This window comes from Hypanus sabinus, unplaced genomic scaffold (assembly GCF_030144855.1).
Source record: "Hypanus sabinus isolate sHypSab1 unplaced genomic scaffold, sHypSab1.hap1 scaffold_1149, whole genome shotgun sequence".
Lineage (NCBI taxonomy): Eukaryota > Metazoa > Chordata > Chondrichthyes > Myliobatiformes > Dasyatidae > Hypanus > Hypanus sabinus.
The window spans coordinates 51,755-66,990 of NW_026779207.1; the positions used below are offsets into that span (position 1 = coordinate 51,755).

A 15,236-nucleotide genomic window follows, 5' to 3' on the forward strand; every position below is an offset into this window, starting at 1 on the left:
GGTCCATGTACGGACCAATAGCGTGGATGTGAAGAAGGAGGAGGGCCTGCAAAGAGAGCTTAGGGAGTTAGGTGCAAAGTTGAAGGGTCTGACCGCCAGGTTTGCAATCTCAAGCTTTCTACCAATTCTACATTCTAGTGAGGCTACAAATAGGAGGATACTGCAGCTAAGTACGTGGCTAAAGAATTGGTGTAGGTGGGAGGGCTTCATGTTTCTGGGCAATTGGGTCTTGTTTCAGGGACGGGTTGTACCTGAACTGCAAGTGGAATAAATTCCTTGCGGGAAGGCTTGTTCGAGCTGCTCCAGGGGTTTCAAACTAGACTTGCAGGGAGAGAGGAACCAGAGTGTTGGAACAGATAGTGAGGTGGTGGTGGAAAAAAGGCATGCGAGAACTGCAAGGACATTGCATGAAATAAACCCAGTTATAACATATAAAGAGGTTTTTAGGAAAAAGAAGCAGAATAAAGTGTGTGAAGGTAGTAAGGTAGAACGGCTGAAGTGTGTGCACTTGAATGCAAGAAACATCAGGAACAAAGGTGATGAACTGAGATCTGGGATACATACTTGGAATTGTGATTTCGTGGCCATGACAGAGATTTGGCTGACACCAGGGCAGGAATGGATTCTAAAGGGGAGGAGGTGTGGCCTGACTGATCAGGGATACTATTACAGCTACAGAAAGGGAGGGTAATGCAGCAGGATCCTCTTTTGGGTCAGTATGGGTGGAAGCCAGGAACAGGAAGGGAGTAGTTATTTGGATTATTCTATATGTCTCCTGGGAGCTGCAGAGATACCGGGGAGCAGATTGTGAGGCAGATTTAGGAAAGATGCAAAAATAACAGTGTTGTTATCATGTGTGACTTTAAATTCCCTAATAATTATTGGCACCTGCTTAATTCCAACGGTTTAGACGGGCAGAGTCCGTTAAGTCCGTTATGATTCCTGTCACAGTATTTTGACAGGCCGACCAGGGAAAATGCCATACTGGATCTAATATTAGGTAACGAACCTGGTCAGGTCACATATTTCTCAGTGGGTGACCATCTGGGGGAGTGACCACCGCTCCCTGACCTTTAGCATTATCATGAAGAAGGATAGATTCAGGGAGGGTAGGATTTTTTTTAATTGAGAAGGGCAAATTACGAGACTATAAGACTAGAACAGATAGCGGGTGTGAATTGGGATGATCTTTGTGCAGGGAAATGGACTATGGACATGCGGTCGATGTTTAAGTGTCACTTGCAGGTTGTTAGGGGTAATGTTTTCAAGTTGAGGAAGATAAAGAATGGTAAGCATAAGGAACCACGGGTGACGTGAGGTGGAAAATCTAGTCGGGTGGAAGAAGGCAGCATACATGAGGTTTAGGAAGCAAGGATCAGATGGGTCTATTGAGGAATGTAGGGGGACAAGAAAGGATCTTAAGAAAGAGCTGAGAATAGCAAGAAGGGGGCATGAGAAGACCTTGGTGCTTAGGTAAAGGAAAACTCCAAGGAATTCTTCAATCATGTGAAGAACACAGGAATGACAAGATAGGACCGATTAGAGATAAAAATAGGATGATGTGCCTGGAGGCTGTGGAATTGAGCGAGGTCCTCAAAGAACACGTCCCTTCGGTATTCACCAAACAGTGGGAAATTGATGCCGGTGTGGACAATATGAGTGAGGTTCATGTTTTGGAGCATATTCATATTATAGGAGAGGAGGTTTTGGAACTGTTAACATATATTAGGACGGATAAATCCCCGGGGCCTGATGCAAAATTCCCCAGGCATCTCCACGAGGAGACGGAAGAGATTACTGAGCCTCTGGCTAGGATCTTTATGTCCTCGTTGTCCACGTGAATGGCTCCGTTGGATTGGAGGGTGGCGAATGCTGTCCCCTTGTGAAAAAAAGTTAGTTGGGATAGTCAGTGTAATTATCGACCAGTGAGCCTTATATCTGTGGTGGGAAATCTGTTGGAAATTATTCTCAGAGAACGGATCGATGGGCGTTTAGAAAATCATGGTCTGATCAGCGACAGAAAACATGGCTTTGTGAAGTGCAGATAGTGTCTAACAAGCCTGTTAGAGTTCGGTGAGGAGGTCACTAGTCCTAGAGGTGATGGTAATACGGTTGATGTGAACTACATGGCTTTAGTGAGGCATTTGATAAGGATCCACACGGTAGGCGTATTGAGAAATTCAGAAGGCATAGGATCCAGGGAAGGTTCGCCTGGTGGATTCAGAATTAGCTTGCCTGCAGGAAGCAGAGTGTCGTGGTGGAGGGAGTACATCCGAATTGGAGAGTTGTTACTAGTGGTTTCCCATTAGGTTCGGTTCTAGCACTACAACGTTTCCTGGCCTTTATTAACCACCTGGGGGTAGAAGGGTGAGTTGGCAAGATTACAGACGACACAAAGGCAGGTGGTGTTGTGGATAGTGTAGAGGATTGTCAAAGATTGCAGAAATATTGATAAGGTGCAGAGATGGGCTGGGAATTAGCAGATGGAGTTCAACCCGGAGAAGTGTGAGGTGGTACACTTTGGATGGACAAACTCCAAGGAAGAGTAAAAAGTAAATGGCCGGATACTTAGTGGTGTAGAGGAGCAGAGGGATCTGGAGGTTCATGTCCACAAATCCCTGAAAGTTGCCTCACAGGTAAATTGGGTTGTTAGGAAAGCTTATTCTGTGTTAGCTTTTATAAGTCATGGGACAGAGTTTAAGCGTTGCGAGGTAATGATGCAGCTCTGCGAAACTCTGGTTAGGTCACACTTGGAGTACAGTGTCCAGTTCTGTCGCCTCACGATAGGAAGGTTGTGGACGCGTTGGAAAGTGTACAGAGGAGATTTACCGGGATGCTGACTGGTTTAGACTGTTTGCTTTATTTTCAGATATTAAGGGAGCTAAGGCTTTACTCTTTGAAGAGAAGGAGGATGAGAGGAGACATGATAGAGGTAGACAAGAATTTAAGAGGAATAGACAGAGCGGACAGCCAGCGCCTCTTCCCCAGGGCACCACTGCTCAATACAAGAGGATATGGCTTTAAGGTAAGGGATGGGATGTTCAAGGAGACTATTAAAGGAAGGGTTTTTTTTTACTCAGAGAGTGGTTGGTGCGTGGAATGTGCTGCCTGAGTCAATGGTGGAGGCAGATAGACTAGTGAAATTTAAGAGCCGACTAGACAGGTATATGTAGGAATTTAAAGTAGGTGTATTTCTAGGAGGCAGGGTTTAGGTGTAGGCACAAGATTGTGGGCAGAAAGGCCTGTACTGAACTGAGTTATTCTATGTTCTATAACACGGACTCACCCCTAACCTTTATAAAAAAAAACACGGCATTTACCGTAACACATTCAAGATTCATGCTGCCACTGACGGTGTAGCACGGTCACGACCTTCAACGAAACACAGATACACTCCTGACCGCGACACTGACACGTCCCTCGCCGTGACACACACCTGCCAGGCACACTGATCGCAACGTTCCCCTCACTGTAATATCGACATGCCCCTGCCGATGTTACTGATAGACTCCTCAATGGGACACCGAAACACACCTCACAGTGACACCGACACGCTCTTCACCGTGACACTGAGGTACCGTACACCGCGACACCTTCACGCTGCACAGTGATCCGCTCCGCCCCGCATCGTGGCAAAGACTCAGAAGTTAGCGTAAGACCCCTCACTGAGACAGTATCACACCGGAACAAAACACCGATGCCCCGCTCACTGAGGCAATTACCCACACCTCACACTGACACAGGTAAACCCCCTACCGTGATACCGGCACCTAAATTCACAATGACACCGACGTAGCATTTTCCGTGACAGCGACACACACCTCAGCGTGATCCTCTCTCAAACACCTTGGCCATGACATGTCTCTCGCCATGACACAGACATGCCCCTCTCTGTGAGACCAGCACACCCCACACAAATGCACAGATATTCCACGCACAGTGACACCACCAGGCCCCTCAGTCTGACATTTCCCTATTTCCTTCGCTTTCAGATCCAGAGACACTTCATTGTGAACCGGTACAACTCTCGCCGTAGCAAACAAACTGCTATCACAATGACGTCGACACTTCCGTCACAGCAACGTGAACATACCCTGCACGATACTGACACAGATCCCCCCCATGGTAATAACAACGAAACCGTTCCGGAGACATTGATATACCCCTCAGCTTGACAAAGACACTCATCAATGTGGCCCCGACGCCTCTCACTGTGCCACAGCATAACCTTCACTGTGACACCCTTCACCGTGACACTGACACCACACTTTCTGTGAGTTCAGTAGCGTGACGCTGACTCACGTGTCACTGTAAACGCTAAACATCCTTCACCATCTCTCTCAGTGTCACAGATTCCTGAGTCTCAGATGACATGCGACCGAAACTTCCAGCTCTTTTGGGAAGAGTGTCACGAGATGAACAGGACCCAGCGCCAATGTCGACTACAAGTTCATGAGTTAAACTCAACCCTTGAATCCACAATATCGGAGAAATCCCACCTGGATCTCTCCCGGAGAACCTGTCTCAGGAATCTTTCTGAGCTCAACTCTAATCTATTCGATCTTAAACGAATCAACAGCGATCACCGTCACCAGTTCTCTGAGATGGAAACGAAGTACAGATCTGTCAACGAAACCAAGACTCAAATCTGTGAATTGTTGACCAGCAGAAAAGGTGAGGCATCATCCCCCTCTTTCACCCGCTCCTCATCACAGGATAGGCATGGAGAGAGGAAGCGTCACTCTGTGCTTGATATCGGGAGTGTGTGAAGAGCTGTAATGGAGGATAATTCACCTTGTGTTTGACCCAGTGAGTGTGTGATGGGATTGTGTAGAGGAAGGTTCACTCTGTCACTGAATACAGGAGAATCTGATGGGAGGTTGTGTAGTTGGATTCACTCTGTGCATGACCACGGGATTCTCTGATGGGACAGTGCCCAGAGAAATTAATTTCAAGTCTGACCCCTGAAGTGTGATATTCAGCGTGAAGAGACAGTTTCACTCTGAATCCGTGAGATTGTGATGGGATGGTACAGCGGTGGCTTCACTCTGTGTCCGGCATCTGGAGTGTGTAATGGGATCCTTCAGAGAGAGCGTCGGTGTCTGAATCCGGGAGTGTGTGATCGGAAGGTGCAGAGGGATGTTCATTCTATGTAACACTGGAATGTGTGATTGGATATTCTGGAGGGAGTCTGACCCCGTGACTGAGCCATGGGAGGAGGTGGGCGAAACTACGCTTTGTGTGAGAACACAAGGGAATGTGATGGGACGGTTCAGAGAGAGCTTCACACTGTGACTCACCAGGAAGTGTGTGATTGGACGTAAGGAGGGAGATTCACACTGTGTTAGACACGGAATTGTGTGATTGGACGTGTGGAGGTAGCTTCCCTCTGTGTCTGACAATTTGCTCTGTGGTGTGCTGAGAAGCTGTAGAGTGACAATCACTCTCCCTCTGAGACAGCTGGGGAGTTTAAAAAGCGAGCAGATTGAGAGCGGGGAGGTCTTTTCTTCGGCAGTTTGAACGGGGCACAACTGGGCATGCGCGTGGAAGTCGGACTCTGAGACAACGGGGGAGGTTTATCAGCGAACAGATTAACGGCGAGGGAAAGAGAACAGGCAGGAAGAGCAGAGTACATCTGTGGCCGATCCAATCAATAATAAGTATACCGTTTTGCACACTGTTGGTGAGGACGTGGTGGTCAGGGCTCTGGAACCGAGACTGGACCCTCAGCTCAGAACGGGAAGTAGGGAAAGGAGGAGAGGAGTAGTGATAGGGGATTCAACACTTATTGGGGGGAGATAAGGGTTTCCGTAGGAGAGTTCGAGAATCTCGAATGGTCTGTTGCCTCGCTGGTGTCAGAGTGCGCGATATCTCGGGTCAAGTTCTCAGTATTCTCACGAGGGAGGGTGAGCAGCCAAATGTCGTGCTCCATGCAGGGACCAATGACGTGGATGTGAAGAAGGAGACTTTTGGGAGTCAGGTGTAAAGGTGAAGAACAGGTTGGATGGCGCGGAAGGAGCTTCTCCTTTGCTGTCCCCTGTGGTGTGTGATCTCACCGGGTAGAAGGAAAACCATGTTTTGCCTGACCACGGGAGGGTATAATGGGACCGTGAGACAAGAGCTTGTTTCTTTGTCAACCCCCAAGAGTGTCTAACGTGACGTTGTGAATGGAAAGCAACATTTTGTCGGCCCAATCAGGAAGTTTATGATTGAATGGTCTGCAGGGACCTTCACTCCATAACTGACTTCTCGATCTTGTAACGGGACGGTGCCGAGGTATTTGCATTGCGTGTCTGATGTCGGGATATGTGATGGGACGGTGCGGAGGGAGGTTCACTCTGTCCCTGGCTGCAGCTGTGTGTTACAGAACGGAGCGACAGCAGCGACACCTGCTGTCTGATTCCAGGAAGAGACTTTGTGGTGGGAGTTTGACTTTTTCCTGATACAAATTGTTGCAGTGGCTGATATGGCGGGATATTCACTGTATTCTTTTTTTTTCCTGATTAGGAGAGCTCACGTGTCCTCAGAACTGGATCGGAAACGGAGATCGGTGTTATTTCATATCATCCTTGGAGAAACCTTATGATGGAGCGAGGGAACATTGTTCAAACTTTGATGCAAGGCTCCTGGAAATAAATTCAAAGGAGGAAGAGGTATGTGACTCCCGGGGTCTAACATAGATTGAATCGGTCCACACCGGGGTCAGACACAGTGTGAATACCCTCCACACCGTCCCATTACGCACTCCCGGGGTCAGACACAGAGTGAATCTCCCTCCACACCGTCCCATCACACACTCCCGTGGTCAGACGCAGAGTGAATCTCCCTCCACACCGTCCCATCACACACTCCCGGGGTCAGACACAGAGTGAATCTCCCCCTCCGCACCGTCCCATCACACACTCCCAGAGACAGAGACAGATTGAATCTCCCTCCACACCGTCCCATCACACACTCCCGCGGTGAGACACAGAGTGAATATCCCTCCACACCGTCCCATCACACACTCCCGGGGTCAGACACACAGTGAAACTCCCACCAGAAGCAGAATCAGAATCACGTTTATTATCACCTGCATGTGATGTGAAATGTGTTACTTCAGCAGCAGCAGTTCAATGCAATACATGATATAACAGAAGAAGACAAAATAATAATTAAAATTTAAAAAAAAACATAATAAAAAATAAAGAAGTAAATCATCCACTGATATTGAATAGATTATTTAAAATGTAAAAATAAAACAAAAACGGTGTACATTGTAAAAAGTGAAGTAGTGTTCAAAGCTTCAAAGTCCATTAAGGAATCGGCTGGCTGAGGGGAAGAAGCTGTTCCTAAAACTTTGAGTGTAGCCTCTCCATACCTGAGAGTGATGCAGCCTGCAAGAATGTAAACTCAGTCTGCAACGTCCCATAGCACGTTCCTGGAAGCATCACCGGGTGACCCCATCTCTTCCCATTTTCCCGTGATGAGGTATGGAGAGAGCCTGAATGTTACCCTCTGGTTCGACCAGCGTGCGTTTCTCTGGGGGTTGGGCAAGGGTTTGCGTCGATAATGCCTCCGGCCCGGTCAAACTGAGAAATCTCGTTTGTGTGATGTGTTGCCCGGTTACAAATGAATCCCACGAAATAACGAACAGATCCCCAGTTGCAATTAAACGATTGGGCTTTATGATTCTTCATTTGACTCCAGGGTCAGTATAGAAAACAATTTTGAAAAAGGGCCCATTTTAACGGAACAGTCTAATCCGCTCCTTGGAGCTGACTGTTTTCCTGTCCGTCCGTTCTCCATCGATTTCCCGCTGGCGTGGTCAGCTCCCGACCCCATTTCAAGTCCGCTCAGGACTGCAGTCTACGATTACCCCGTTCTGGCATCTTCTCTCTCCATCTTCTGCCGAGCAAAAGCCCGCGAGTCCCTTGCTCTCGGGTTCACAGGATAGAAAACCCCTCCCATCAGGGGACGGCATGAATACCAAAGCCCCCGTTATCTCTCGTCATAACACAAACACACTGCTGCTACAGAGAAACCATTGCATTAGCAGTGAAACATTTCCCAGGGCGTTGAATGCAAATTAATCGAATGAATTTAATTTCATAGGAATTTGTTTCCATCTCTGTCGGAGAAGAATCCAGAACTTACTGGATTGGAAAATGAGGTGACGGGTGAGTTTTGGACTGTTACAGGTCGGTGGTGAGGGAGGGACACGAGGCCGTGGGGAGAGAGTCGGTTAGTGGGATTAGTTTTCAGACCAATACGAAGCTGTGAGCCAGTAAGATAAGTTCGGAGTCTGACAGAGGGCCATGGGGAGAGAGTGGGGCAGTGCGATTGCTTTGGAGTCTGATACAGGGCGGTCAGAAGAGTGGGACAGTGGGATTAGCTTGTGGTCTGATACATGGCTGCTGGAAGAGAGTGGGGGAACTGACTCGGGATTGCAGTGGAGAGCGCAGTAGTGGGATTCGTACTGCCATGGATGCGGGGCTGTGAAGAGAGCGCGGTATCATGGGATTTTTTTTCAGCAGCTGACAGGGGTCTGTGGCGACAGCGTAGATTACTGGGATTAGTTTGGCGACGATCTCCAGTTGCCTGCTGGATCTATTTTGTCTCTTTTGAAATTGTCTCAACCCATTTCATAGGAATGTGGCCTCTTATGTTCTGTACGCGATGTTCTATGGATCGCCCAACTGCAGTAAGTGTGACTCATACAGTTACATTTACAATTGCAAAAGGAAACACAGATTCATCTGCGAGAAATCGGCATATTTATACCCGGATATTCCTGAAGAGATCCAAGCTCTCTGTCAACAGCCTGTCGGGCCGACTTCAGTCAAGTGACTTCACCCCACTTCTCCCCATTCAATCTACCTCACCCTCAGTCCCCTATCCTTTCAAGCCCACCCACCCTCTCATCCCTTCCTTCCAACCCTAGTCTCCTCCTCTACTCATATCCCCATTCTCCCTCACTGCTCTACCTCTCCCCATCTGGTGCACACCACCTCTCTCTGCCCCGCTCCCCCCATTTGCTCCCCCTTGCTACTCCTTTTCTCTTTTTCCACGCCTCTCCAGTTCATTCCCTTTCCACCCCTCCTCTCCCCCTAGGGCCCTATTCTCTGCCTCCCCTTTCTCCGTTTTCTCCACACACATTTACCTCAATTATGTGCACTCTCGCTCTCAATTTCCTGATCCAGGGGAAAAGACTGTGCACATTCACCCTATCTGTCCCTCTCCTGGATTCCTACCCACGCTCCAAAGAATATAGACACATTATTCTTGACTTCCCTCCGGAACTAAGACACTCGAGTCCCGCAACATCCTCGTAAATCTCCCTTTACGCTCTTTCCAGCTCAGCGGCATCTTTCCTGCAGGAGTGCGACAAGAACTGAACATTGCCTTATAAAGCGCGGCCTCACGAACGTCGTATACAAGTTCAGCGTGACCTCAGCACGCTGCAAATTATAAAATTAACGTAAATTGGGATAATTAATAAATAATGCAAAAATGTGAATACCAAGGGAGTGTTTAAGTTTTCAGGGAGCGTTCGCTATCTGATGGCGCATGGGAAGCAACTGCCTGTAAATTGTTGAGTTTACGGGCTCCTGTACCCCATCCCCGATGGTACCGATGAGCACAGGGCATTTCCCGGCGGGAGAGGGTCCTTGCTGATGGATGTGGTCTTCCCGGGTATCCCTTCTTGAACATGTCCTCGATGGAGGGGAGGTTTGTGTCCGTGATGGGGTTGGCTGAGTCTAGAACCCTCTGCAGCCGCTAGCGACTCTCTGCGCTGCAGCCTCCACTCCAGGCGGCGATGCGACAAGCCAGAGTGCTCCTTGCCATACTTCCTGCGAAATCTGCGTCTCTTTAATGAGAGACCAAATCTCTCGAACTCCAAACGCTGCAATCCGTTCTGCACAGAGAGAGATATGGAGGATAGTGAAGGCAAGTGCAGACTATGGTCTGGAATACAGTTCGACTCAGATTCGAAATAAACAAGATGACAGTGAAGAAATCCAAAGACAAAATCACAAACAACAGTAAAGGATTTGGATCTCCTACGGTTTTGCACTGAGTGCTCGGCTCAAGGCCTTCACCGACAGACATTCCATGAAGCAATGCTGGCAGGTAATAATTGTCAGTCTGAGCCTTAAATAGAAGGTGACAGCTAATCACTCTCCGGGGTATGGGAATGCCAAAGCAGGGATGCCTGCCTCTATTCAGTCGGAAGCATGACATCCTCTTCGTGTTTGAATGAATGTGTTATCTCCACCGAGATGGATTCAACATTCTGCTCCTTAGATCTTACAGTATATTGTCTCTCCCTATCGCTCTGATCGCATCCTTAATTAAGAGCGCTAACCCAACTCCTTGAACTTTCTGCTTAACTTTTACATGTTACTTGATATCCTTGGATATTTACTTCCCAATGCTCTCCACCCTGGAACTAAGTCTCTATAATGGCTACTAAAACATTCCATTTTAAACTGACTTCTGCCACAAGTTCATTGCCTTTATCTAGAAAACTAGGGTCATTCAGATAAACTGCCTTGACATTGTTTTTAAAATCATGTCTTCTTTCTCTCTTTACACTTGACGTTTCTTCGCTTCACTTCACTCCACTCTTACTTTCCTCTTTTTTATCTCTTGATTTTACTTCATCTTTATCCACACTTCTTACTTTTACTGTATCCATACTCCGCCAATCTATTGAACACATCCCCTCTTAATGTGACTCTCAAGGATCCATCCCGGATCAGGTGTAGCCCGTCCCTTTGGAACAGCTCCCTCTTTCCCCAATACTGGTGCCAATTTTCCATTAGATCAAAGCAACTTCTCTGACACCAAACCTTGAGCCACGCGTTGAACTCTCTAATCTTCTGTACCATAAGCCAATTTCACGTGGCTGAGGCTGTAAGCAGGAAAATACCACCTTTTTTTTTGGTTTAGCTTAAAAAAAAACAAACAAAAAAAAAATCCGTAGCTGCTTAATTTCCTCAGCAGAAACATTTATCTGGATCTACCGATGTGCTGCACATACACAATCATTTTGTTTCCACCGCCGCAAGCTGCAAGGAATTCCTCAAATCTCCGCCTTTCTGCAGGAAATTCCTCCGAACATACGCTCTAAATTCTCATCGCTGCATGCTGAGGCTTTCCCCGCAGGCCTTAGTCTCTCTTTCAAATCACTCTATCGAGGACTTTCAACATTTGATAGGCTTCAATGACGTCATCACTCATTCATCAGAATCCCAGAGAGGACAGGCCCAGATTCATTCAAAGCTCCTCGATCCAGGAATCATTTTCGCGAAACTCCATTTCACCCTTCACAACGTCCACACATCCTTCCCTTCATAAGGGACCGAAATCTGCTCATAATACCCCAGATTAGGCTTCCGAATAACGACTTAAAATTAAATGATTCTCTTTATATTTCAGTCCTCTGGAAAGCAATGCGACCGTTGTATTTGCCTTCCTCACCAACGACTCCACCAATAAATTATCCTTGAGGAAATCCTACACAAGCACTCCCAAATCCTTTTTCACTTGTCTGCTTTGTTCAGATTGTTCGCTTTTCTCTCCATTTCGAAAATAGTCCGCACGTTTATTTATTCACCTGAATTGCAAGACCATACAATTCCCGGCACTGTATTTCATCAGCCATTTATTTGCCCATTTCCACAATCTGTCTCAGCCCTTTTGTCGCCCCTCTACTACTTGAACCCTACCTGTGGATGGCAAATGTTACGGCCGATCTGCCCTGACTGTGGTTTCCCGATGAAGAAGTCAAACATTCGGTTGCACAGGGAGATACACTGACCCAGGATTTGGAGCTTGTTGATTATAACTGAGGAAATGATTGTGCTGAACGCTGAGCTGTTGCCGATCAACCGCAGCCTGATGGAGATATTCCAATTCTCCAGACGGACCGAGGCCACTGGGTAGCAGGACAGTCAAGCCACTACAGACCTCTTGTGGAGAGAGACAAGGTCAGCGGGGTCAACTTGTTGACTGTGCACAGATGCTAACATCCAGGGAATTTTCAAATAATTCGAGAGGCTTTCCGGGTGATAGACTGAACGTACAGAGAGGTAGTTACACGCAGGGTGCAGGGCACAAGAAACTATAGCTCGCACGAGAGGGCACTGTTTTAATGTGCCTGGAAGCAGTTACAGTTGTCACTGTTTTTTTTCTTTGTTGACGCAGAGTGCGTGGATTTGGCTGCCGGCGCTAGTGGCTGTGCCGGATACGACAGGGTTTCTTAAGAGACTCCTGGAAAGGGGATGGAGCCTCGAAAATATAGTGTTATGGGTTACCATTGGTGAATTCCAAGATAAGAGCATTTTCGACAATGCTTTGTGGGCCGATGTGCCTCTATTGCGCTGTTTGTTGATCGGAAATGTTGTGACCGAGCTACACTGACTGTGGTTTTCCAATGGGAAGTCAAACATTCTGTTGCAGAGGGAGGTACACTGCCCCGGATGTGGAGCTTGTTGATAAGAACTGAGGAAATGATTGTGCTGAACTCTGAGCTGTTGTCAATAAACAGCAGCCCGACGTGGGTATGGCAGTTGTTCAGATTGTCCAAGGTCCAATGGAAAGCAAGTCATATCGTGTTCCACTTGGCTAACAATGGCATGGCTAGGATGATTGACTAGAGGGATAAGGGTTAAAGGGCAGGATCTCCAGGGTAGTGAACTCAGTATTGAAACCCGAGCACCGTGCTCTCCGGGCCAGAGCCCATGCGATTATACAGTTTACACTCATGGGTGTCAAATAGTTCCAGAGGGATGGGACCAGAGAGCCAAAACAGTTATTGGAGAGGTTGGAGAGGCTGTGGAGACGGATGGTGATAGGAATTCACACACAGGTGGTAATCAGATGGTGGATATCAGTGCAAATATTATACTGGGCTGCACACATTTCAATGCAGAAGGATCGGCATTGGCTGAAAATAGTGCTGAGGATGAGGTAACTGGTTTTACAAACCGAGGCAATTTGTACTAAGGAGAGGCTGTTGAGGGGGAGACATCGCAGTCAATCTTCTGAGATGCATGGTAAATTGTGGACACCATCGAAAAGGATGAATGCAGGACTGAAGGCATTAATGTGCGGAGTATAATGGATGAAGTGGTGTTTCCGTGGGAAGAGGCAAAGAGTGGGAATGAACGGAGACTTATTTAGTTTTACTGCCGGTGACTCTGCAGGGGCTCTGACAGGAATATTTCAAATGTCATTAGAAATGGGGATGGTGTCGGATTAGCGAATTGCTCATCTGGTTCCATTGTTTAATAAGGGCTCCAAGAGTAAACCTGGCAATTATCGGCCTGTAGGTTTGTCGTCAGTGGTGGGTAAATTAGTGGAAAGTATCCTTAGAGATGGCATATATAATGATCTGAATGTACAGCGTCTGATTAGGAACAGTCAAAATGGATCTGTGCGCGGAACGTCATGTTTGACAAAACCTATTGAATTGTTTTGAAGAGCTTGCAAGGAACGTTGACGTGGGTTAAGCAGTGGATGTTGTCTATATTGACTTCATTAAGGCCTCTGACAAGGTTCCACACGGAAGCTAATTTAGGAAGGTTCAATCGTTAGGTATTAATGTAGAAGTAGTAAATGGATTCAATAATGGCTGGATGGGAGATGCCAGAGTGTAATGGTGGATAACTGTTAGTCGGGTTGGAGGCCGGTGTCTAGTGGTGTACCTCAGGGATCTGTACTTGGTCCAATGTTGTTTGTCATATACATTAATGATCTGGATGATGGGATGGTAAACTGGATTAGTAAATATGCAAATGATATTAAGATAGGAGGCGCTGTGTATAATGAAATCGGTTTTCAAAGCTTGCAGAAAGACTTAGGCTAGTTGGAAGAGTGACCTGCAAGATGGCAAATGGAGTTTAATGTTCATAAGGGTGAGGTGCTACTTTTTAGTAGGACTAATCAAAATAAGTCATACATGGTGAATTGGGTGAATTTTTAGTTCAGATGTTAAATTTGGAAATTAATTCCTTGACATGTTTTTATGTTTAATGTTGCTTTTAGCAATTTTGTTTTGCATTGGGGAATGCAGTAGAACAGAGCTATCTAGGAATAATGGTGCACAGTTCCCTAAAGGTGGAATCGCAAGTGGAGAGGGTGGTGAAGAAATCTTTTGGTATGTTGGCCTTTATATATCAGAGTATTGAGTATAGGAGTTTGGATGTAATGTTAAAATTGTACAAGGCTTTGATGAGGCCAAATTTGTAGTATTGTGTACAGTTCTGGTCACTAGAATGTTACCTGGGTTTCAGCATGTAAGTTACAGAGAAATGTTGAGCAAGTTATGTTTTTATTCTCTGGAGCGTAGAAGGTTGAAGGGGTGGGGAAGACATGATAGAGGTATTTAGCGTTATGAGGGGTATAGATAGAGGACGTGGATAGGCTTTTTCCGTTGAGAGTAGGAGATATTCAAACAAGAGGACATGAGATGAGAGGTAGGGGGCAAACGTTTATGGTAAAGAGAGGGGGAACTTCTTTACTCAGAGTGTGGTAGCTGTATGGAACGAGCTTCCAGTAGAAACGGTAGAGGCAGATTAGATTTAGTCATTAAACAAATGGATGGGTATATGGTCTGGAATGGAATGGAGGGTTATGGGCTGCACTAGGTAGGTGCGACAAGGTGAGAGTCAGCGTTCGGTTCGGACTAGAATGGCCGCGATGGCTTGTTTCCCTGCTGTAATTGTTGCATGTTATTTGGTTATTAAATCTCCTCCACTGTATGTGTTTGGTTATAAAATCCCCTATGCAGCTTCACTGTGACTTCAACACTGTTTGTTGATCGAAAATATTGTGACCGATCTACACTGACTGTGGTTCCCCATGAGGAAGTCAAACATCCTGTTGCAGAGGGAGATGCACTGTCCTGGATCTGGAGCTCGTTGATAAGAACTGAGGAAATGTTTGCGCTGAACTCTGAGCTGTTGCCATTAAACCACATCCTGACGAAGGTATTGCAATTGTCCAGATGGTCCAACGCCCAGTGGGGAGCATGTCAGATCGTGATCCATTTGACCTCCCATGGCATGGGTGAGACTAAAGACGAGGGGGTACAGGGAGTTAGATTAAAGGGCAGGACCTTCAAGGTAGTGATGAAACCCAAGTCACGTGCTAGTCAGTCAATAACCAGAAGGTTTATACATTTCACACTCATGGGTGCCAACCAGTTCCAGAGGGATTGGAGCCAGAGTGGCAGAACAGTGACTGGA

At 46.8% G+C, this 15,236-nt stretch overlaps 1 protein-coding gene across 1 annotated transcript in view; it reads left to right on the forward strand.

Annotated features, from left to right (window-relative positions):
- LOC132386414 (low affinity immunoglobulin epsilon Fc receptor-like) overlaps positions 1-9,474 on the forward strand; it is a 34,918-nt gene extending 25,444 nt beyond the window's left edge. The window contains exons 7-10 of the mRNA XM_059958691.1: positions 4,345-4,674; positions 6,508-6,653; positions 8,095-8,159; positions 8,631-9,474. Of these exons, the coding sequence (XP_059814674.1) occupies positions 4,345-4,674; positions 6,508-6,653; positions 8,095-8,151 (533 nt within the window). The 3' untranslated portion in view covers positions 8,152-8,159; positions 8,631-9,474. The remainder of the gene's footprint in view (positions 1-4,344; positions 4,675-6,507; positions 6,654-8,094; positions 8,160-8,630) is intronic.
- Positions 9,475-15,236: the final 5,762 nt, after the last annotated feature.